Raw genomic sequence first — 23,950 nt, 5'->3', positions numbered from 1 at the left:
ATTTCATATTAAATTTTTGTTTCATTCCGTATGTGATGAATTCAATCAATTTGAAATTATTTATAAGTGTGATGAAATTTGATTGGTTTGAATAATACTTTTTGAACCGATATCTTATTATTTTCTAGCTAAATAAAGCTCAAACTTAAAATTAAATTAAAATAATGATAGTGAAGGATTACCTAATGGTCAAAACAAAGATAATAAATACTTCAAATTTTTGTCATTATCAAATCGTTTTCGATTCGATTTCCATCTGTTTTATGTGTATCTCGATACCTGAATCATAGATGAAAACTAGATAGGTAACTGAGAGCGAAAAATCTATTTCATGAGAATGTATTACCATATATTTTGTTATTGTATCACACATACATATGTGTGAAAAGATACCAATTCTTCCGTTCTATGTATGTATTTACCCCCGTTGCCACATGTAAGTGCAAGTTCGAAAAACTCAATACACTCAAAGTGTTTTACTAACACAATCGCATCCAAGGCGAATTTATACAAGGTGGAGTCAGTCAATCAGCTGATTACTCTTTTTTCGCTTGTTTGGTTCTAACACCTGTCAAAGCTTGTTTTTATACTTCAATATCTACATATTCAAAGCTAATTAACAAAATATTTATATTTTGCATAAATAAGTAAAGCCCTCACTATTCAATTATCTACACTATATTTAGTTTTAATGCATATTTGTTTAATTTTTAATTTCTGTTTTTTGACATTTGTTAAGACCATTTGTTGTTTTTGTAGAATTACCACCACCTTGTATAAATTCGCCTTGATCGCATCTTTCTTACTTACAGCTCAGCTTACAAGAGAATTAGCTTGTAAGTAAATTTTTGTCACTTTTCCCTAGCACGCGTAATAGGGCAAGAAAATTCTGACGTTACTTGATACACATACACTATAAGCTTACTTGTGCGTTTTCTTATAATGATCATGTGTTTGTTGCTTTGTTTTCATCTCAGAGAACAAAATCAAATTCTCCGCTGTTCTTATAATGATCATGTGTTTGTTGCTTTGATTTCATCTCACAGAACAAAATCATATCAAATTCTCCGCTGTTTTACCAACACAACCAAAGCTTTGATGGTATGTGTTCGGGCACCACTGGTGTAGACACACAAAAAATTTTGTGGTTTTTCGGTGTTTTTCGATGATAATACGTATTCATTACTTACAAGAAATTACTTGCATGTGGCAACGGGGGGTTATTCTCTGACCTGAACCACAGATGCACCAGATATGCACCAAATGACAGTTGTCAAAAAAGTAATATTGAACCCTATGTTTATTTTGCCGAAAAATTAAAATGTCCAATAGGCAACGAGTGTGATATACATATTCATTCCCACGACAGCTGGTTCTACGCACCGGAATGACCAAAGTTCACTCTGCCAAGGGCTGTCAACTCAGCAATCACTGCTGCTACAACAACATATACATTTATTATAAGTCTTTTTTTCCAAACCATAACCATTTTCACAATTTCTTGTGTATGTTTTCTTTTGAAGCCATCTGATTCATATCTGTATAATTTGTGACCTGAACATTACCTTAACGAATCGATTAATCAACCTGATAAATTTTCAATAAGAAAAATACAAATTCTTATATTGAAAAATACTGTCATAAATTATTAAAATTTCATTATTTTCATAAATCTCTCAGAACAAATTGTTATATTTCTTAAATCTGCAATTATTTTAATGTTTTGCAAAAAACTTTTAAAATCCGCTAATCAAATTAAAGATAATTATTTGATAAATCAAATTTATATTGAATAAAATGGCTACAAACAATAAATCAGACTTAGATGCAGCAGTAACAATACCAAAAACATCATCATTAATACATCCAGATTGTGGAAAGGGTTCCACACAGGCTCAGCCAGCTACTAACATCACTGATGCAATAAATATGGATAAAAATAAAGGTGACACAAAGGATTGCAGAGGTTTTTTATTTGATATCATTGTAGTTAGACTCGATATTCCCAACAAGACTATAAACGACACGAGCAAATTATTAGTGGATGCAAATTTTAATGGAAACAACATCAGGCTTACTTCAAGTCGCATTAATGTTTTAGATTTCAAAGCCGAACGTAGTCTTGAATTTGTTGCTAATCCTTTGGCTTTAAAAACTGAATTATCAAGTAATCCTTTAAGATTGAAAGTAACAGATGCGCCGACTGTTTTAGGTTTATAAAATTACTGCTAAACTTTGAGTATGATAATTATTTTTTTTGAATATTGCTCTTTTAGGTTATGGTAGTATTGAATGGCCAGAAGAAGTTTTATCCGGTTTGTTGGAGTGTGCTGGTGAAATGACACATTCATTAGAAACTGAGCTTAAGGAATGTGATGGTGCAAAAACTGGTACTATACAAGTAATTATACGTCTGCAGCCAAAATGTGAGGAATATGTGTAAGTAAAGTAATTCAATGCTGGAGTTTCTATAAACTAAAGAAAAACATTTAAATCTGTAAATATTTTTTCAGGGACGATACTTCTGCAGATGGCAAATGCCGCAATGCCAATAAAGAAATTGATCCCAATGATATTCTCTTTGTGGTGGGCGAAGATAAAAATCCCTGCTGCTGCTCTCAAGTTGGCATCATACCAGCTTCGGATTCAGATCATGATCTTGCACCAAAATGTTTAGATTTATCAAATTTTCGAGCTGTAAATAGTCAAAATGTTAAAAATACAAACATTTTGGATTCTCTGGATCCGGCATGCCAAAAACTTAAGGTAATTTATTACAGTAAAGCTAGCTTATAACGAATTCTCGGTTATTACAAACTAAATTCGGACAAATTGGTGGTGATTTTCAAAACACATATGTTATAACTAATACAGGGTTAAAAGGGTCATAGATGAATGACATTAGATGAATGACATTTTTCTAAATTCATGATGTGATTAAAATCGATAGATTTCAATAATAATTGTTGTTGTAACATCTAAATCTGTACAATTTTCTAATCTGGGTGTTCTGAATCGTGGACAAGGTCAATAAATTGTGCTATTTCAATAGGGCTAGACCACAAATTCATTGATCTTAACGAAGTAGAATTGTATCATGGGGTCCCTGACCACATCTTAGGCCAACATTTGGGACACGGCACGGTCTATGCGGGATCAGTAGGCATTGATCATTTTGCTCCATCCCGACCTAAATTGTGCTAGAATTATTCTTGTTTTCCGCGGCAGGTTTTTGTAAGAGTTGACATGGGCGTTGGGAGACCTCCACATTCAATATACATTTGTATGTTTTGCTCGTAAACACTAAGCTACTTCCTGACATGCCTTGCTGGAGGCTCCAGCTGTATCATTTTGAAGCTAGGATGATTCCGCTGATGACAACATAGGTGGAACTGTTTCGTCAACATGACATTATGTTCCTTTACTAGAAGAACCTTCGTTTCCTAGTGTAATTTGTGTACCGAGGTAATTTGCATGTAGCCTGTCGTAGTCCTTAAGGCAGCATTTTGGCTGCTTTGAATATTTCTCATCATTCAGCGAAAGTGAGCACAATGGATCAGCATAATTGACCATTGACCGATGAATCGTCTTGTAGGTAGCCAACAAGGTTTGTTTTTCCTTCCTCATGTACTGCCGGCTATCTCTTTGTGTACCTTGTTTTTACTAGCAATTTGTGTGTGATTGCAGTGACATGAGCTGAGGATGTAAATAAGCTACCAAAGTGTGGTTCACGGGTAGTTCACATTCAAAATTTGGCTCCATCGACTACGAGATTTACCTCCTTCGTTCAAGTGGTGAAGAGAGTTGCTGAAGACTTCTCTGGTATTTATCCGAGTTAACCATTCACAAGATCACATAGGTCATCAATGTCATGATCCGTCGCCATAGTGCTGCAGTCATCCTCATACGATATCACTTCCACTCCTTGTGGTGGTGCGGCGAGTTTAGTAGTTAAACAGGTGGAGCGACAGGACCCTGAGGAACACTTTGTTTAACTTTACGGGATGGTGAGCTTTTGTCTCTAAACTTTGGGTGCGACTGGCGGCCACTAGATAATTTTCGACCCATATCTTCAATTTGTTGGGCATTGAGGATTGCAGGATATCGTGGAAGATAACAACACGAGGATGGACCTTGCACAAGGTCTCTGCTGGTTTAAGCCTTGTGAGATCTGGGTGGCAATGGCAATTAATACATGCTGGTTAAGAGCTGCTGGTAGTTGGCAGATCAGCTGGCGGAGGAGATGAACCTGAAGAGCCTTACAAGAGGGATATCGATTATACGATTGTCGCGTCCTTACCTTGTTTGATGATTTTGATGACTAACATTCTCTTCACCGATATGTTATAAACACTTGTTAGGTAGGATATGGTGGTATCGTAATCGAAATTTTTAGTAAAAAGCTCTGGCTCAAAATATTGCTCCTTGTACCACAGAGTTCGTTATAACCTAGTTTTGATGTACTAATAAACAAGCCAATAAAAGCTAATATTATATTTTTGCAGGAGGTAACAAATCATTATCAAAAACTTATTGATGCCGTAATGACTAAAGGAAAGGAAAATCCATATACTGAAAAGTCGCCTAAAGAAAAGGATGACAAATTCTATACACTACCAACGGATAGCTGTTTCAAAATCAATGTGGATAGCTGTTTCAAAATCAATGTATTACCTTCCAGTTCAGGTACAAATATTCTTCATATTATTCCTATTCTAAATAATTATAAATATTATCTGTCTTTTATAGACTCTTATACAATGCCATTATATTGTCCATCAGATAATAAAGCGTTTACTGCAAATAATGTTAGACAAATAGCCCATAAAGAGACTCTACCAGATATGGTGGAACATGAACCCGAATCTTTAAGGTAATAATAGTAGTTAAAAAAGAAGTTGTTAAGAGTAATACCAACTTTTTCTGTGATATTTATGTTATTTTGAGGTCATTTTTATAATGAAAAATTTATAAAGCCAATGAGAAATAACTCATGAAAATTCACTTTATATAAAATTTTTTACCTTATAGATGTTGTCCTCTTTGTAAGGAAGATATGAAATTTTTACCAAAATTAGCTGCCTGTCCCAATTGTTGCTACAAACCTGTACCTTACTTTGAGGAGAAACCATACAATGATACTCAAAGCGCCGATCAAGTACTAAAAGAATATCAAGATAAATTGCAAACAAACGATAATGAAAGTAGTGATACAAATCTAAAAGAACAAACAAAATGTCGTTGTTCTTGTAAATATGGCTCAAATAAACCGTGTGCTCATTGTCGTATCCGAAAACTGTGTGAACATATATTTCAGCCACCTCTTCCCACTGTACAGCCCAATGTTGAGGTAGAGGCAAAAACTTCTGAGGTTCATTGTGCCAGCAGCGATAATCGACCATTTTTGACCAGAATATTTTCCGAATTGAAAGATCTTTATGATATTGAAGAGCCAAAAAAGAAACACTTTGAGCCAGATGAGCGTTGCGAGATGGAACTAAATAAAGAGCCGTCAAAGAAAAATCAATCGCTATTGAAAAAAGATCTTATGAAGGAAGTGCAAAATAATGATTATGAAAAAGCAAAGGAAATTAGTAAACCTCAAAAATGCTGTAAACGCAAAAAGCGTTCGTTAAAACCGGCATCACAACAGGCTGTGAAAAGTAAATTGTAAGTAAAATTTTAATTTTAAATTAATTAATGGGACATGGCTTGATTTGTATATCCCACATCTTGGAGATAAATATATATTTAGAGAATTTTGTTATTGAAAATTAGGAAAAGTCATGACTAAGATATAAGAAAAGACTCAATTTTCATTAAACACACAAAAAGTAAATTTTAATCAAAACATTTTAATCGAAAGATCAATACATGGCGACGGTTCTTAAAGAAGCGCATTCGGGACGTCCAATTTTGGGCTAATTTTTTTAGTATTGCCTTTTTCGAGTTTTCTTCCAAGACGTCAATTGGTGCTGGTTTATTAGAATAAACCAATGACTTCACATGGCTTTTACAAGGTCCTAATAAAGAATTCGTTTAATCGGATTAATAACTACGGAATTGAAACCATTCCGAACGAAATGTGTAAAAAGCTTGTTGTGATTATTTCTCATTAGAAATCATACCTAATAAATGATTAATTAAAAAAAATATTTAAAATCAAGGATTTTAGAAAGTTTTTTGTCTCTCCTGTAAAGTATGTGAAAAGAGATTTAGCACGTTTGCACACTAAGATAGCCTTATGTTTGTTTAACTTAATGTTGACAAATAATTATTGTCGATCTCGGTGTTTTCCATGTTTACTAGCTACCGATAAAATAGAGCTAATGATGTTATAAATAAAAACGCAAAATTAAATACTTCCGAAAACAGATGTCAAAAGTAATTTGACGGTTAATACTCTTTACCATTTTTAAGCACGTAAGAATGTATAGTGGGTCAAGCTAGACCATATAATACCCTACAACGCGTACAGTGTGTAAAACTAATTTTAAACATTTTAGAGGTTGTTGTTGTAACAACTAGAACTATAACTTTTTCTGTGGGTTCTGCATCGATGTCAAGTTGGTTCATAACAACTCTTTTAAATAGATAATATGTAGAGGCTTAGAAATACCCACCATAAAAAAATATTTGTCGCAGACTCACATTAGTATATTTATATATTCTTGGTCCTCATACGATTCTAAGACGTTCTTACTATATCCATCCGTCTGTCTGTTGCAAATTCGATAAGGCCCAAAAGAAAGGAGCTAGCTAGCTGAAATTTTCCACAAATACTCTCTATTGATAAGATAATGATTTCACCTAGCCCCCATACAAATGTCCTCTGCGAATACTATTTGAGCAATAATAAATATGTTACTAATTCTAAGTACTTTGAAATTATACTATAAAATATGGCGAAAATCGAGAAACATTTGTCCCTAGTCGCCATACAAAGTCCCACTCAGAAAATGACGAACATTCATAATTGTCTTATAATAATTAATATCGTGATGAAATTGGACATAATGAACCATAGCCCCCATATACACCTATATCAGAAAAATATTTTATTGTCACGGGAATTCCCGGGACGAGAAATCCCGAGAATTCCGCAATATATTCAATCCCGAAATCCCGAGAAATTGTGCAAGAATTCCCAGGAATTATTTTCCATAGTTTTAATTGATGTTTTTTGAACTTAACTTTCTCTAAAAGATGCTTAAAGCTCCAAAACAAATGCAGAAGAATCATACAACAAAAAAGATTTAACCCAAATAGACCAATAACAAGTTCATCATTCAAATTATTCCAAAAAATCGAATCTATTCCGATCGAAAATGGAATTATTTTAAACTCAAAATATCTAAATTCGCTAATAACTTGGCCAATAAGCGTTTAATTTAATCAAGAAAAGGAGTTCGATCTGTGATCACTCATATTTCTTAACAAAAATCGATTTTTTATATAAAAACTCAAAATATCTAAATTCGCTAATAACTTGGCCAATAAGCGTTTAATCAAGAAAAAGAGCTCGATCTGTGATCACTCATATTTCTTAACAAAAATCGATTTTTTTATATAAAAACTCAAAATATCTAAATTCGCTAATAACTTGGCCAATAAGCGTTGAATCAAGAAAAGGAGCTCGATCTGTGATCACTCATATTTCTTAACAAAAATCAATTTTTTATACAAAAACTCAAAATATCTAAATTCGCTAATAACTTCGCCAATAAGCGTTGAATCATGAAAAGGAGCTCGATCTGTGATCACTCATATTTCTGACCAAAAATCGATTTTTTATATAAAAACTCAAAATATCAAAATTCGCTAATAACTTGACCAATAAGCGTTGAATCAAGAAAAGGAGCTCGATCTGTGATCACTCCATTGCTGATCAAAATTCGATTTTTTATAGAAAAACTCAAAATATCTAAATTCGCTAATTACTTGGCCAATAAGCGTTTAATCAAGAAAAAGAGCACGATCTGTGATCACTCATATTTCTGACCAAAAATCGATTTTTTTATATAAAAACTCAAAATATCTAAATTCGCTAATAACTTGGCCAATAAGCGTTTAATCAAGAAAAGGAGCTCGATCTATGATCACTCATATTTCTGAACAAAAATCGATTTTTTATATAAATATCTAAATTCGCTAATTACTTGGCCAATAAGCGTTTAATCAAGAAAAAGAGCTCGATCTGTGATCACTCATATTTCTTAACAAAAATCAATTTTTTATACAAAAACTCAAAATATCTAAATTCGCTAATAACTTGGCCAATAAGCGTTGAATCAAAAAAAGGAGCTCGATCTGTGATCACTCATATTTCTTAACAAAAATCAATTTTTTATACAAAAACTCAAAATATCTAAATTCGCTAATAACTTCGCCAATAAGCGTTGAATCAAGAAAAGGAGCTCGATCTGTGATCACTCATATTTCTGACCAAAAATCGATTTTTTTATATAAAAACTCAAAATATCTAAATTCGCTAATAACTTGGCCAATAAGCGTTTAATCAAGAAAAGGAGCTCGATCTATGATCACTCATATTTCTGAACAAAAATCGATTTTTTATATAAATATCTAAATTCGCTAATTACTTGGCCAATAAGCGTTTAATCAAGAAAAAGAGCTCGATCTGTGATCATTCATATTTCTGACCAAAAATCGATTTTTTTTTTATATAAAAACGCAAAATATCTAAATTCGCTAATAACTTGGCCAATAAGCGTTTAATCAAGAAAAGCAGCTCGATCTGTGATCACTCCATTGCTGATCAAAATTCGATTTTTTATAGAAAAACTCAAAATATCTAAATTCGCTTATTACTTGGCCAATAAGCGTTTAATCAAGAAAAAGAGCACGATCTGTGATCACTCATATTTCTGACCAAAAATCAATTTTTTATATAAAATATCAAAATATCTAAATTCGCTAATAACTTGGCCAATAAGCGTTTAATTCTGATATTTCTGACCAAAAATCGATTTTTTATATAAAAACTCAAAATATCTAAATTCGCTAATAACTTGGTCAATAAGTGTTGAATCAAGAAAAGGAGCTCGATCTGTGATCACTCGTATTTCTGGCCAAAAATTTATTTGTTTATATAAAAACTCAAAATATCTAAATTCGCTAATAACTTGGCCAATAAGCGTTTAATCAAGAAAAGGAGCTCGATCTGTGATCACTCATATTTCTGACCAAAAATCTATAAAAACTCAAATTATCTAAATTCGCTAATAACTTGGCCTATAAGCGTTTAATCAAGAAAAGGAGCTCGATCTGTGATCACTCATATTTCTGAACAAAAATCTATTTTTTATATAAAAACTCAAAATATCTAAATTCGCTAATAACTTGGCCTATAAGCGTTTAATCAAGAAAAGGAGCTCGATCTGTGATCACTCATATTTCTGAACAAAAATCTATTTTTTATATAAAAACTCAAAATATATAAATTCGCTAATAACTTGGCCAATAAGCGTTTAATCAAGTAAAAGAGCTCGATCTGTGATCCCTTATATTTCTGACCAAAAATCGATTTTTTATATAAAAACTCAAAATATCTAAATTCGCTAATAACTTGGCCAATAAGCGTTTAATCAAGAAAAGGAGCTCGATCTGTGATCACTCATATTTGGCCAATAAGCGTTTAATCCAGAAAAGGAGTTCGATCTGTAATCACTCATATTTCTGACCAAAAATCGATTTTTTTATATAAAAACTCAAAATATCTAAATTCGTTAATAACTTGGCCAATAAGCGTTCAATCAAGAAAAGCAACTCGACCTCGATCAAAATATCTAAATTCGCTAATAACTTGGCCAATAAGCGTTTAATCAAGAAAAGGAGCTCGATCTGTGATCACTCATATTTCTTTAAAAAAATCGATTTTTTTATATAAAAACTCAAAATATCTAAATTTGCTTATAACTTGGCCAATAAGCTTTGAATCAAGAAAAGGAGCTCGATCTGTGATCACTCATATTTCTTTAAAAAAAATCGATATCTAAATTCGGTAATAACTTGGCCAATAAGCGTTGAATCAAGAAAAGGAGCTCGATCTGTGATCACTCATATTTCTTAACAAAAATAGATTTTTTATATAAAAACTTAAATTATCTAAATTCGCTAATAACTTGGCCAATAAGCGTTTAATCAAGAAAAGGAGCTCGATCTTTGATCACTCATATTTCTTACCAAAAATCGATTTTTTGTATAAAATCTCAAAATATGTAAATTCGCTAATAACTTGGCCAATAAGCGTTTAATCAAGAAAAAGAGCTCGATCTGTGATCACTCATATTTCTTTACAAAAAGCGATTTTTTATATAAAAACTCAAAATATCTAAATTCGCTAATAACTTGGCCAATAAGCGTTTAACCTTCGCTTTACCAATGATTTTTTTATGTACATGGTTTACCAATACCCACCCGGGTGGTCTGCACTTCTATAAATATATGCGACGAACGAAATTTTAAAAAATCGAAAAAACCTCATAAAAAGTTTAAAATGTTTCTATTTAATTCTATAGAACTCTAAAATTTATTTAGTGAATATAAATTTAATTTAAATCGAAACAAAATTAAAAAAAAATATTAAACCAATAAAAACGAAGTGGTCGAAGCAGCTTCTCACAAATGGAACACAAGCATTTTTTAACTTGGACAGGACAACGTCTGTCGGGTCAGCTAGTATAACATAAAACACAAAAATCAATCGTAATTCCACAAAATACTCCTTGTTACAAAAACCAAACGTTAATTTGATATTTCTTTTTGTTTTTTTTTTTTTGAGGTATGATTATCAATTAGTTAGACAAAATTGTGAAACTCAAATTGGCCATAAAACGTGCATAAATGGATTTGCAGGACGTAAAAATGTTCCACCTAACATGGGTTGGCTATGGAATATACACAATTCTGGCAAATGGAAACCGGGAGCCATACGCAAACCAATTAAAGAATTAATGAGATATTTTCTAAAAGATTTCCCTGCCGATACGCTACTTGTGTCCCAGTATTCCTATCGCAAAATATCTAATTCGAGAAATCCCAATGTCCCCCCTCATGTCTCTCTCGAACAAAAACCAACTTTATACATACACAAAAAGAATGGGGAGTATATTATAACAATGAGGCCCCTTAAACCCCTCGAAGTTTTGAAAGATGCTGCAGACCCTTATGAAAATATGAAACCAATACAATTTCGAATTGTTAAAAATCCCCAATTGGAGGCAATACGAAATCTCAAGAAATGTTTAAAAGAAATGGGCTTTAAGAAGTGCACCTGCCATAGGCCTATTATGTATTGCTATTGTCGAACGTTTTTGGAGAAAAAGAAATTGGAATATCAGTGTAATAAGGAATGTTGTGAACGACAACTGGAATCATGTTGTGATAGCTTAGTACTCTCGGACACTAGTGATAGTGAAGCAGAATTTGATTTTGGTGTAACACCTCCGGTTGGTGTAATTAAACCTGAAAAACTAAAAAAAATCAATTTGGTAAATGTTGGTACTCAGTATGCTGAATTAGATTGGAATCCAGAGCCTTTATTTCCCAGACCTCCCAATAAATATATGCAGATGTATCAATGTGCAGTGGGAGAACGTAAAGCACCAGCTACTAAAAGTGGTGTTGAAAGTGCGCGGTTGAAGACTGTTGGTGGTACAATACGTAGTGGGGCTTGTACGAAAGGAGCTGGGGGTATTTCAGCAGTGGGTAAAGGTATGGCAGGAGGTATTGTCGGCGTTAAAGGTGTTGGTGGTAAAGGTATATCAAGTAATATTGTGAGCGGTAAAGGGGAAGGCGATGGTTTAGTAATGGGAAAAGCTGGTATCAAAGTAGGGTCTGCAGGTCTTGATTCTAGCGGCAAATATGGCGGACGCGGAGATCGCTCTGTAACTCCCAAGAAAAAATTTGATATGTTAAAATATTCAATGAAAGTAGCTAAAAGTATGGCAAAAATATCACCCACAGAGGCAGCCGCTAAAAGGTATTTTAAAATTCTTCTAAATTTTCTAAAAATAAAAACTAATACATATTTAAAACCCTTTAGAAAGGAAAAAATGAGTTTATTGAGAGGTGTTAATCCTCCTCTATTGTGTATGGTGGATAGACGTGGTAAACCATTAAATCCTTGTGATCCTTGTTTTCCCAGTGGCGATAATCGTATTTGTTAAATGTCTTTATTTACAAAAACGAAAGTTATAAACTCCAAATTAAATGAAGTAAATTCAAAACTAAAAAATTGTTGAATATTTAAAATGATTTTTATTATTATCGCCATGTTTTTAGTTTAATTTCTTAATAATTTTAAGGTTTTAATGCGTCTTTTGTATTTGTATTTGCAAATTTAGCAAATCACTTAATTAATGGAATGTTGAGTGTTATTTAGTGTGCAAAACTTAAACAGTGTTGAAGTATTTTGTAAATCATTTCTTTTTATTGTTTACCATCTTTACAAAAAGACATAAATCACTGGACTGGAAATCTCAGGAAGTAGTTTACTTATGGTTAGCTTAGTGTACAAACGTGCCAAGTCCACTTTTTATGAATATTGAGAAACAAAATATTATAAGAAAATGTGATAAGGGGATAAAACGGGTGAAACCCAAGTTTCCCATATCCAAGGAATACAATTTAAATGGAATTGTAGGTCCTTCTAAAAAAAATTCAAATGGATTTTGTCACTTTTTAGAAATTTTAACGTATAAGGGGTTAAATTGATCTTTTTACACATTAATATGGTATAAAAAATGCTATGGTATTATAAAACCCCTATATTAATAAAGAATTTTTAGCGTAGTAGCACACGCTAAATTAATTAATAAAACAGCATTAACTAATTTAAAAAATATTTAAAATCAAGAATTTTATAAAGTTTTTTGTCTCTCCTGTAAAATTTGTGTAAAGAGACTTAGCACGTTTGGACACTAAGCTAACGTTATTTTTGTTTAACTTAATTTTTTCAAATAATTATTGTGGATCTCGGTGCTTTCATGTGTGCTAGCGACAAATAAAATAGAGCTAACGATGTTATAAAACCCAAAATTAAATAATTCTAATAATAAAAAAATGTGAAATCTGAAAACAGATGTCTAAAGTAATTTGGTGGTTAATACTCTTTACCATTCTTTAAATACGTTTCTCATGTAAAAACTTTTTTTATACCCATTACCTTCGTGAGAAGGGTATGTATATGTTTTTCATTCCGTTTGTAATTTCCACAATATAATTTTCCGACCCTATTTAGTATATATATTCTGGATCCTTATAGATAGCGGAGTCGATTAAGCCATGTCCGTCTGTCTGTTTGTCTGTTGAAATCAACTTTCCGAAGCCCCAAAATAACTTACATATACGATTCTTACATCAATATCTCCGGAATTCTTTCGCTATTTAAAATCGAGAAAATCGCTCCACAAATGGCTGGATTTTTGACCTATATCTGGATTGCTAAGTCATTAATATAGACAATATGGATAGTAAGTTGGACCTACAATGGGTCAAAATCAGAAAAAAATATTTTTTAATCCAAATTTTTTTACCTAAAATATTTAAAATTTGTATTTTGAAGTATAATTTGGTGAAGGGTATATAAGATTCGGCACAGCCGAATATAGCTTTCTTACTTGTTTCATTTAAAATAATTTTTTTCGTGGTTGTCGTCATTTGTGTTCCCTTAAAGGGAGAACCTTCGTTTTACGTGTAGATAGTGTTCCAAGGTGACAGTTCCGAGGTCTGTGACAGTTCTAAAAGCAGCATTCTGACAGCTTTTAATATTTCTCCACTGGATATCACTCAACGAAGGTGATCACACAGACACATTGTAGAGATTTAATGTTTTGGTTTTTGCCATTGTTTCAGAAACAATTTTGTCCTAATATACCTGATAATTTTTTATCCTCACAACCATTTTGAATTTTATCATGACAAACATTGATCAGCTATTAAAATTCGCTAATTATAAATTATTTGGATGTAGGCCTTATACGGGAACAACTGCCAATTATGAACCTATCGTCATATAATTAAGAGAATTTTTTTTGGAGATAGGGCAGTTTGATTACAAGAACGGCCATCGCTTGGTGGTGTAGGGTATAAAAAATTAATATCAAAACTCTATATTGCTAACTACTGGGATATTATTATTTTTGTATTGTAAATTGATTTATTACTGATAAAAAAACATATTTTCCACAAAGCCTTTAACAAAATGTTTAAACTAAAATGTCATACGGTAACTTATTTTACATGTAACATACAAATAAAGTCTTAATGATAAATTAATTGCAATTGTAACATTACTTAAACAGTTACATGTAAATTATGATGAAACGGTAATTACCAAGGCGAATCTAAAAATTGAAATGAAATCCAATTTTTGTAAAGCTTTGTTTAAGTAAAAATACATCTCTTAAATCTTTGATAATTTCTGCACGGATTATTACGAGTACATCCTACAAATTAATGCTAGAATGACACTTTCGCACTAATGAACATTCACATTGTTCAAATGTTTATTTGATCTTCCATGACTTTTGTAAGATCAAACAATTTGACATAAAAATAATCATTTTATACTGCGATATTTTGGAAATGAATGCTTATTCAATTGAATATGTATACTTGATTAAACGAAAGCGAAATATGGATTTTTTAGTGGTCCCATCTATATTGCCAAGTATTTGGAAAAGGTTAACGTAAATTTACTCGTTCAATTAATCACACCTCATTTTTCTACTTTTTTCGAAGTATTAAATATAATTTTATTTAAGGTTTCAATAACTTTATAATAATGCACATCTGTTAAATTTTGACTGTTATTTTTTTAAACATGTATGTAAATTTATGTGGTGACATTTTAAAATGTAACTACATTTTTTGTTAAACGAACCTTAAAATTCTCGTGCTTATTTACGCACATGTACGCAACGTAATACAGTAATTTTTTTTATAAAAATTTACTTAATTGTTTATTTATCTAAACAATTTATAACATCTACATCAGTGTTTCACAAAGTGAAGCACTACCTTGAAAAAAAACTGAAGGATAATAAAGAGTTAGACAAAAAAATTATACTTGTATTAAGTTAAATAAAACTTAAACCGTTCAATATACAAAATTCTCAAAAATACGTAAATTGTACAAATTCATTAAACATTAAAATATTTTTCATATAACCCGGTATTTATAAATTTATTAAATTTTTCCGGAAATCTTCCCATTTTCGCCAAGGTTGTTTGAATACTATTCAAGGGCCTTTTTTCCATAGTGGCATAATGCCAAATCGTGCCAGAAATATCAAGGCAGCTCTGTGCTGTTTATCGTCCTTGATATCACAAATGACTGGCATATTTTGCCACAACTGCAAATGGCTTACCGCCCAAGAAAATTCTTGGGGTATTTTCTCGTTCATCAGTCACATAAAAATCTTGACCCGAAAGTTGTGAAAAGTCTGCCAGTAGTTGCCATAAGTCATCCATCACGCACCGGTGCTCTTCGAAAGAGTTTTTCGACTTATTTGCCTCACCAATATCTGTTAGACCTTTTTTATTCCTGATCCAGGTTTTCTCTCAATGTTCAAGTCTTCTTAATATTGAAAAAAATCTCAAATGTTTTAAAAAGTTTTTTCGAAATTATGGAACTGAATTAAGATCACCTTGAAATAATTTAAAAATTTGTATATGAAAACTAGCTGTCCCGGCAAAATTTGTTCTGCCATAGCTCACACAAAGTTTGAAGACTCCCGCTGTAATAGTACTCCAGATATACAATAATAAATTTTTGCTTTGTATGGGAGGTACCATGCCCATTGTACATATATAGGTCAATTGTGAATCTAAACCATCCAGGGACCCACTCAAACACATACAACAAATTTCATCGAAATCGGCCCAGCCGTTAAGGAGGAGTTCAGTTACTAACACACGTACAGAAGAATTATATATATAAAAGCGGAGTTCACTATTAAGTGCGAATGGTCTAGCATCATTGCAAATGCAAAATTTGACAGTAATCCAATAACAAAATACACACAAAAACCTATACAATTTTGCATTTACAATGATGCAAGACCATTCGCAATTAATAATGAACTCCGCTAAAGATTTCTTAGTTTTCAAATAAGTTTTAAGTGATTAAAGTGATTTTCGGAAGTGATTCAGAATCACGATCGAAACTAATTTTTTAACTGATCCTCACATAATATTTTAAAATTGTTTTCCGATCTTAGAGCCTGAATCAGAATCGATCGGAAAACAATTTTATCATATTATGTGAGGATCAGTTAAAAAATTAGTTTCGATCGTGATTCTGAATCACTTCCGAAAATCACTTTAAGGTTCATAAATCTCTTAAAAATGTTGGTATCCACAAAAAAATACAACAGAAATCTGTTTAATTTAGACATAAATCACACCTTCAAAAAAACACGGCACACCAATGCCATATATGCACCCTGTCGGACTTGGATTTTGAGTTAACTTGAACCATGCTCATGATCAATCAGAAATAGGTCACAAGTGACAAAAAAGCTAGCTCAGTTTCCTTGTTAAAAGCTATTCAGTTTTTCAATCTGCATAGAAATTTGTTATTTCTCAATATTAATTTAGGTTTTCTCAACATCCAGTTATATTTTCTGTTTGCAAAGAAACCAGTTTCAAAAATTACTATTTGTACAACCTATAAATAAGCTCTATTCCTAGAAATTATATAGTTTTACTCGGGATGAAACAAATTGAACGATAAAAAACTTTGAGAAACACTGAGCTAGTCAGCTAACTAAAGTTATTTACAAATAATGCTTATGAAAGTAAAAAACCCCTTAAATTATACACTAACATTAAGCGTTTGGCTCAGTAAGTGTTTGGTAGTAGGCGCAATAACAACGTATACAATTGCGTTTTATTTAAGAAGATTTTTGTAAAATGTTTATACGTTATTTTCAAATGAAATATTTTCTATTTGTTACGCTTTTATTTATATTGAAATTCAACCATTACGAATTCAATATGAATGTAAATCAAAGATTCTACACAAATGCTAGCGCAATGAATTTATTTCGTTTTCGCGATTTTGAGCCACGTTACGCCATGAAAACTGACACGGATATAAAACCAATTTTATTCGATCGCTTGGTACGAAATATACGTAAACCTCGGGGATTTCAATTTCATGCTGATGATCGTGACTTTAATGTGGAGTTGGAATTTATTATACCCTTCATACGCATACCCATCGAGAGGAGTATGACTGTGACGCAGACTGCATTTCGGAGTTTATTCAATTTAAATTTTCAATCTCTTTTGACTACGGGGGCTATTGTGGCAATTGGTGGCATATTTGCCATAATACTAAAGGGTGTTTTCTCACAATTTGTATACATAAGTGATTATAGGAAGACATCAAGGAATGAGGATGCCAATCAGCCAGATTCAATGTTGTTTCCTCAGTTCTACTCTGGAAATGTCTCAGAAAATAGTGAGTTTTATTTATTAATTATAAAAAAAAATAAGTTAAAATTGTAATTAATGCGTATTTTTTTTAGTTCCAAATATTAATAAATTTGCCACAATAATGGAATCTAAACTGCAAGAAAACAATATCAATATCAACCATTGTATTCAGAGATCTTTATGCAGTTATGCTCAGCAGAATTTCTGTAGTAATAACCCTGGCAGTGGTGGTTTATCCCGTATTATGGATGGTGTTTTTAGGTAATTATATTAATAGTTTCACTCCATATATAAAAAGATATAATTGATAATTTTTTTATATTTATTTAGCTTGGATCTTGTGCATAATTATTTAAGTGGTACTGCCATAAAAGATGCTTTAGATTCGGCCAAAAATGGGGACAATTGCTTAGAGATTTATAGCGACTGTAATTGGTCTTTGCCCATGCAGTCTATAATGAAATTCACTCAAAATTTTAACTATTTAAATGTTACATAATGTTTGTTCTATGCTTTTTGTTTATTCGGAATAAATAAATTATATTTATTATATTTATACCTTTATACCTTTATGCTTTATTATCTTTGAAGTTCTGCCACCAGTGTTGTTGGTGCGAAATTGTCAAGCTTGAAACTAGCATCGAGAAGTTGTTGAGACCTCTTTGTTTAATGTATGCAATAAGCATGTTTACTGGAATTCAAGTTGAAAATGCAAGTCATTTATATCAATTATAGTTATATTACACTTTATATCAATAGCATTCTCAAGTAAAAAGGAATCATAAATTCAAGCCATATGATTTTTGTTTGAAAAAAAAACAACATTTTTAAATATATTTCAAGTTTAAAATATAATAATATTTGCATTCAAGTCAAATTCCAACAAAATGTTCAAGTACTTTGTACAGTGAGTGTCACTGAAAATCGTACAACATATTTTTTATTTTAAATATTATGAAATTATACAGGCAATAATAGGTGGTTATATAAAAAATTAAAAGTCATTTTACTAATTGGAACAAAAAATATGTATTTCAACAAAAAAATTAACAAAACCTCAATTCGTTAAAAAAAATATTGATGAAAATTAAAGAACATCACAAAATTCATATTTCACTTAAATTCGTACACTTATATTAAATTATAATTAAAACTTTAAAAATTAAAAAAAATGTTAATATTAAATAATCCTAATACTTTGTAGGGTATCATTTGCTATTTTTTAGTGCCTTTACGATTTTAAATGAAGCGTTGATATTCTGGGCACTTACAGTCTTACCCAATTTTTTTATTTGTGGATAAGGGCAATTAAAATTATACCCAATTTTCTGATAGGTAATAGCACACACAATATAAAAATAGCATTTTAAAATATTTCCAAAACATCAACTTACTAAAACTAATGAATAAAATTTGACTACGTTGGTGTACGATTTTAAGTGACATTCACTGTAGATTTGGTGCTTATTGGGATGTTAATAAAAAAAATTTTATTGCAGAAGTTAATATGGTATTACAGAAATATATTTCGGCAATTTTAATTTATATTTCTGAAAATTCTATTTATATTTCAAACTAGTTGACCTCCCCGGCTTCGCCCGGTAGCATTTACTAATGTTAGTTCTTCAAGTTTCTCCAACCCAGATACACCTGCCTGTTCTTATTTATTTGCAAATAAAATATATATGTATATTTGTACTGCATACTTTAGTGAGCTTTTTTATTACAGTTGACTGGACTGGATTTTTGAATTTTTTTCTTTACAAACGATCTCCTGAAAATCGAATCGAATAAAAAAAATCAGCCAAATCACTCCAGCTGTTCTCACGTGATGCCATTACATACATGGACCATATCATTTTTATATATATAGATGCCTTATTCATAAACAATTTTTAAAATCAAATCTAGTATGGAAATTTGGCTTTAAAACATTGTTTAATTTTTTTTTTATAATAGGGGCCAACAATTTCTATTTGTAGAAATTTTTAATTGTATTTTAGACTTTTCCATTTCTATTAAAGATACTTCCAATTATAAAGGGTCATTCAGGTAGTTTTATTTTAATTCTAAATAAAATATAAATGGATGTCAGACCTGAAAGCATAGAGAAAATATACATAGCGCGGAAACTCTCCTGTCAAAAACCTAAATTAGTTGCCAAAAACCTAAGTGGCGAGAATGTATTAGTAAAAAAACTATGTGAAAACAAAAACAACACTTTTTTGAGTAATTTATTTTTTTTGAGTTTTATTCAAGTTTCCGCTCAATGTATATTTTCTCTATGCCCGAAAGAACAGTCTCAAGGGTATATAAAAGTTTATAATTCTACATTTTTCATTTGCAACACAACATAGTATATATATTCTGGATCGTTATAGATAGCGAAGTCGATATAGCCATGTCTGTCTGTATGTTGAAATCAACTTTACGTAGCCCTCAAATAACTTACATACATATGTACATCATCATACATCAATATATGGGGAATTCTTCCGGCTCGTTTGCTATTTAAAATCTACACAATCGGCCCATAAATGGCTGAGATATAAGGAAATAAACCAAGACAACCTCGATTTATTTTTACCTATTTTTGATCTATTACTGAGTCATTAATATAGACAATATGGATATCCAATAATAGATATTTCAAAGAACTTTGGACCTACAATTGGTCAAAATCGGGAAATTATTTTTTACCCCGACAATTTTTTTTTGCTATATTAATTTTCAAATAATTTTGATTTTTTTTTTTTTTAAATTAAAAAATATTTTGGCATAAATTTTTTTTCGCTAATAAATTATTTTCTTTATTTCACTCAATACATTAGAGATCCACGTTAGTCAATATTGATATTTTCCATTATTGCTTACTGGTAGATATAAATGAACAGTCCAATCTAAGTTTAATTGAAAGAACTTTTTAAAGACTCTACAATAATTAAAAAAATTTCAATGCAATAACTGTGGTTTCCCTCGATACTAATTTTCTAGTCTGGATGTTTCAGATTAAATTTTTTTCCAGAGACTGTCTGTTTTACTAGAAAGATAAATTATAATTGAAAATACAACTTTTCATAAATATTAAAACCAATTACAATGAATAAAACTTAAAATGAATTAAAACATTCTTAAATTTAAATTTGAAATCAAAAAACTTTTTAAATGATTGAAAATTGATTATAATTTTTCCTGTGGAATGGTTCATATTTAAGGAAAATATTTGGAAAATGAAAGATATCTTTTTTGAGATATACTTTGTTCGAGGAATATTTTCTAAGTTATATACTGTTTTGATAAGATATTGTTTTCTAGGGAAAACTTTAAAATCTTTAATATGAGATCCAAAATGATAAAATCTGACTAACAGTTCTAAAGTTATTAACAGTTTCATGTTTGATATTTTGCACGCATCCATTAAAATATATAAAAACCAAACTAAAGCGAATATGGAAATTCTGGAGAATTTAGTATGGCATGGAAAACATGTATGTATACCAAATATCGAATTCAGAATAGTAAAGGCTCAAAAATTAATTGTTTTGATTCTAACATTTTGTTACGTCCCTATTTTAAAAAGTAGCCAACTAAATCTGTAAAGAGATTGCAAATTGGTGAACACCATAGGTTAGGTTAACAGGCAGCCTCATTGTAGAGACAGGAAAAAGGGCAGCTCACTTGGATCCAAACAGGAGGTCCCTTTGTGTTACCAGATAATAGAAATAAAAGAGGGTCGGATAGAGATGAGAAGAGAATGGGAAAGTCAGATAGAATAAAGTAGTAGAAGAAGTAGAGACGAAGGAGGTCAGAAGAAGAGAGTTGAGGAGGGCGAATAACTTTAATGTTTACTTAACATTGCAAAGTGAATACATATGTTATGTAAAAAAACGTAATGAATGACTCAATTACAATTACAAACATGTAATTTTTAAAAAACTACAAAAATACATACGGAATACAATCATATGATCTAATTTGCATGTAAAACAAAATTTACATTAAAATTAAAGAAAACTAAGTGAACCTTAAAATCAACGGCGCCTCCATCTCCATCTCTCCCCTCCATGTAACAAAGTTACATCAAAAACAAATGTACAGTCGTTGAACATTACCTACCAACCAACCAACCATCCAACAACATAAAAAATGTTGTGTCAACTAAATGAAAATAAAATTGATTAAACTCTCACATCATGTCGTCATTAGAAGAGGCAACAGAGCTTATAAGAGGTGCCCGCAAGAAAATTCAAACATTTAAAAAGGTAACTGATTTTCAAAATAAATTTCATTTTCCCAACGTAACGGTTCATGTAAAGTTCATTTTGTGAGTCCAAAGAAAATGTTTACAAAATTGGTTTTGCTGTTTATGATTTCCTGCCTTGACTATTGTATGACGCATAATACAACTGATGATTTCAATGGATCATCTGTGATGACAATGTTTGAACGGAAGTCACGAGCTAATCTGGTATCATTTGAGCCATTGGGCGAACATATTCAATTGGGCATGGATTTCCTACTGCCATTTATCAAAGTGCCAATTGTTAGAACGGTCGATGCTTATGGCAATGAGCCGGTAAATTGAATTGCAGCTATTCGAAATTTTATCAAGTTGGTCTCATAACTATTTTTAAAAACTTCTAGGCTTTAATTAATATCAATACTGCGGCCTTAGTTTCCACCGGTCTATTGGCAACATCAAGTGCTTTGATTTCCTATATCTTTAGAAGATATGTGGTACTTGGCAGAGAAGAATCTTCTTCAGAGAAGCGCCGCAGATCTGATAATGATTTAGAGTTTGAATTATGGTCCGCTTTAAATAATTTCAAATTGATTTATACAAATTCTTCGGGGGCTAGAGTTGGTAAGTTGTATATAATTCTTAAAAATAATATTGATTTCAAATATATTTCTTTTAGACACCTCTCTGGCTGGGCTATTTGAAACGATCAATGAAACATTTGAAAATAATGACATTGACTTGAGTTCATGTATACAAAAAGCCATTTGTAAACGTATACATTTATCTGCCCGTCGTGTTAATGAGGGCGATTCATCAGGTGTCGATAAAATTATTGACGGTTTAATGGGCATTAAATGGTTGAGAAATTCCTTACGTCACACTTCTCTAAAAGATGCTGTTGATGCGAGAGATGCTGTTGCATTCTCCAAACAACGAATTAATGACAACAAACAGCCCGTTTATTGCGATAAAAAATATCCGCAATGTAAATGGTCTGTACCAGAAGATAATCTAATTGATATAATTTCAACTTATTTGAAATTTACATGAGATGATTTTATTTTATTAAACTTGCTGTGTGCAGATATACGCAAGATGTGCTTAGAGAGTAAGGTAATTTATTTAGAACTATAACTGTAGCTTATTTTCGTACACTTTTAATTATAATTTTTATAGTTTATAGACGATAAATAAAATATAAAAATTCTATTCTGTTCACCTAATAAGCATTTTTATTGCAATTCAAGTTGCAAGCGAGAGTAATTCAAGCCTTGAATTATAGTTAAGCAATTGAATTACAGTTGTATTACACTTTATTTCCAGTTAAAAGGAAACACAAATTACAGCCATATGTTTTTTGTTTGGAAAATATAAAATTTTTTCAAATATTTTCCAAGTTTAAAACATATTTACATTTGCATTCAAGTCAAATTCCAACATAATGTTCAAGTGCTTACATTTTTGGGGCTTTAGAGCTTATTGGGCAGTAACAAAAAACTTTTAGGAATTATTATAAACTAGCGGATACCCAACGTGTGCTACTACGCTGAAAATTCTTTATTAATAGAGGGGTTTTATAATAAACATTTTTATACCATATTAATATATAAAAAGTACCAAAAAGAGGGATCAATTTAACCCCTTATACGTTCAAATTTCTAAAAAGTGACAAAATCCATTTGAAGTGACAAAATCCATTTTTTGCATAAATTTAGATTAAATTTATTAGTTCGGGAGATATAGTGATGCCGTTTTTACCCATTTGTATCCCCTTACAATTCTAAATTCCAAAAATCCCTTCATAGTGGATCTACACATCGTGTAAAGTAGCTACATACAAAATTTCAAGACATACAAATTTTCAAATTTGGGAAAAATGTTTGTGTGGGAAAATTCGAAAATCGGCTTTAAGAATGGATCGAATGGACCTAATGTAGGACATCAGGTGTCTATAACGGACGTAGGTAGAAACATTTTTTGTGTTTTATATATATAGAAGATTGTTGAATATTTTCATTGAAAACCCTATTGTGTTTTCCAAAAACTTGAAAATTGTTTAACTACCCTAAGGGGAAGGGAACCGATACAGAACTGGTTCCGTGACATTTTATCGTGGGCAGGGACTGGTTCTATACTGCATTTCATAACTATAAACGCATCTTTTCTCCACACTATGGATATGTTTGATCTCACTCCATATTCGGGAATTTTGATTAATTTTCCAGCAGGTTTCCCATG

The 23,950-nt window shown here is 31.3% G+C and overlaps 3 protein-coding genes across 3 annotated transcripts; all 3 read left to right on the top strand.

Annotated features, from left to right (window-relative positions):
- The first annotated feature begins 1,686 nt into the window (after window positions 1-1,686).
- LOC135954531 (uncharacterized) lies at window positions 1,687-12,261 on the top strand. The gene is made up of 8 exons (XM_065504722.1): window positions 1,687-2,212; window positions 2,277-2,439; window positions 2,514-2,766; window positions 4,506-4,686; window positions 4,750-4,873; window positions 5,032-5,670; window positions 10,805-12,004; window positions 12,068-12,261. The coding sequence occupies exons 1-8, from the start codon at window positions 1,798-1,800 to the stop codon at window positions 12,189-12,191; spliced, it is 3,099 nt and encodes a 1,032-aa protein (XP_065360794.1). The 5' UTR covers window positions 1,687-1,797; the 3' UTR covers window positions 12,192-12,261.
- Window positions 12,262-16,913: 4,652 nt separating this feature from the next.
- On the top strand, window positions 16,914-18,025 carry LOC135954523 (uncharacterized). The gene is made up of 3 exons (XM_065504709.1): window positions 16,914-17,494; window positions 17,562-17,730; window positions 17,800-18,025. The coding sequence occupies exons 1-3, from the start codon at window positions 16,942-16,944 to the stop codon at window positions 17,966-17,968; spliced, it is 891 nt and encodes a 296-aa protein (XP_065360781.1). The 5' UTR covers window positions 16,914-16,941; the 3' UTR covers window positions 17,969-18,025.
- Window positions 18,026-21,644: 3,619 nt separating this feature from the next.
- Window positions 21,645-22,762, top strand: LOC135951970 (uncharacterized). The gene is made up of 3 exons (XM_065501734.1): window positions 21,645-22,045; window positions 22,114-22,333; window positions 22,389-22,762. Exons 1-3 carry the CDS (start codon window positions 21,809-21,811, stop codon window positions 22,760-22,762), a joined length of 831 nt encoding a protein of 276 aa, XP_065357806.1. The 5' UTR covers window positions 21,645-21,808.
- The last annotated feature ends 1,188 nt before the right edge of the window (window positions 22,763-23,950 follow it).

The sequence above is a fragment of the Calliphora vicina genome, chromosome 1 (assembly GCF_958450345.1).
Source record: "Calliphora vicina chromosome 1, idCalVici1.1, whole genome shotgun sequence".
In the NCBI taxonomy this organism is placed as follows: domain Eukaryota; kingdom Metazoa; phylum Arthropoda; class Insecta; order Diptera; family Calliphoridae; genus Calliphora; species Calliphora vicina.
The sequence above is the reverse complement of the archived record's forward strand: the minus strand, read 5'-3'. Positions and strand labels throughout refer to the sequence as shown.

What these genes read in the sequence shown, in the direction of transcription:
- LOC135954531 (XM_065504722.1), top strand. Translation starts at nt 1,798, where the DNA reads ATGGCTACAAACAATAAATCAGACTTAGATGCAGCAGTAACAATACCA. An exon ending in AGATGCGCCGACTGTTTTAG is followed by an intron (nt 2,213 to 2,276) that starts GTTTATAAAATT and finishes TTGCTCTTTTAG; the next exon opens with GTTATGGTAGTATTGAATGG. An exon ending in ACAGAGGCAGCCGCTAAAAG is followed by an intron (nt 12,005 to 12,067) that starts GTATTTTAAAAT and finishes AAAACCCTTTAG; the next exon opens with AAAGGAAAAAATGAGTTTAT.
- LOC135954523 (XM_065504709.1), top strand. Translation starts at nt 16,942, where the DNA reads ATGTTTATACGTTATTTTCAAATGAAATATTTTCTATTTGTTACGCTT. An exon ending in TGGAAATGTCTCAGAAAATA is followed by an intron (nt 17,495 to 17,561) that starts GTGAGTTTTATT and finishes TATTTTTTTTAG; the next exon opens with TTCCAAATATTAATAAATTT. An exon ending in ATTATGGATGGTGTTTTTAG is followed by an intron (nt 17,731 to 17,799) that starts GTAATTATATTA and finishes ATATTTATTTAG; the next exon opens with CTTGGATCTTGTGCATAATT.
- LOC135951970 (XM_065501734.1), top strand. Translation starts at nt 21,809, where the DNA reads ATGTTTACAAAATTGGTTTTGCTGTTTATGATTTCCTGCCTTGACTAT. An exon ending in ATGCTTATGGCAATGAGCCG is followed by an intron (nt 22,046 to 22,113) that starts GTAAATTGAATT and finishes AAAAACTTCTAG; the next exon opens with GCTTTAATTAATATCAATAC. An exon ending in TTCTTCGGGGGCTAGAGTTG is followed by an intron (nt 22,334 to 22,388) that starts GTAAGTTGTATA and finishes TATTTCTTTTAG; the next exon opens with ACACCTCTCTGGCTGGGCTA.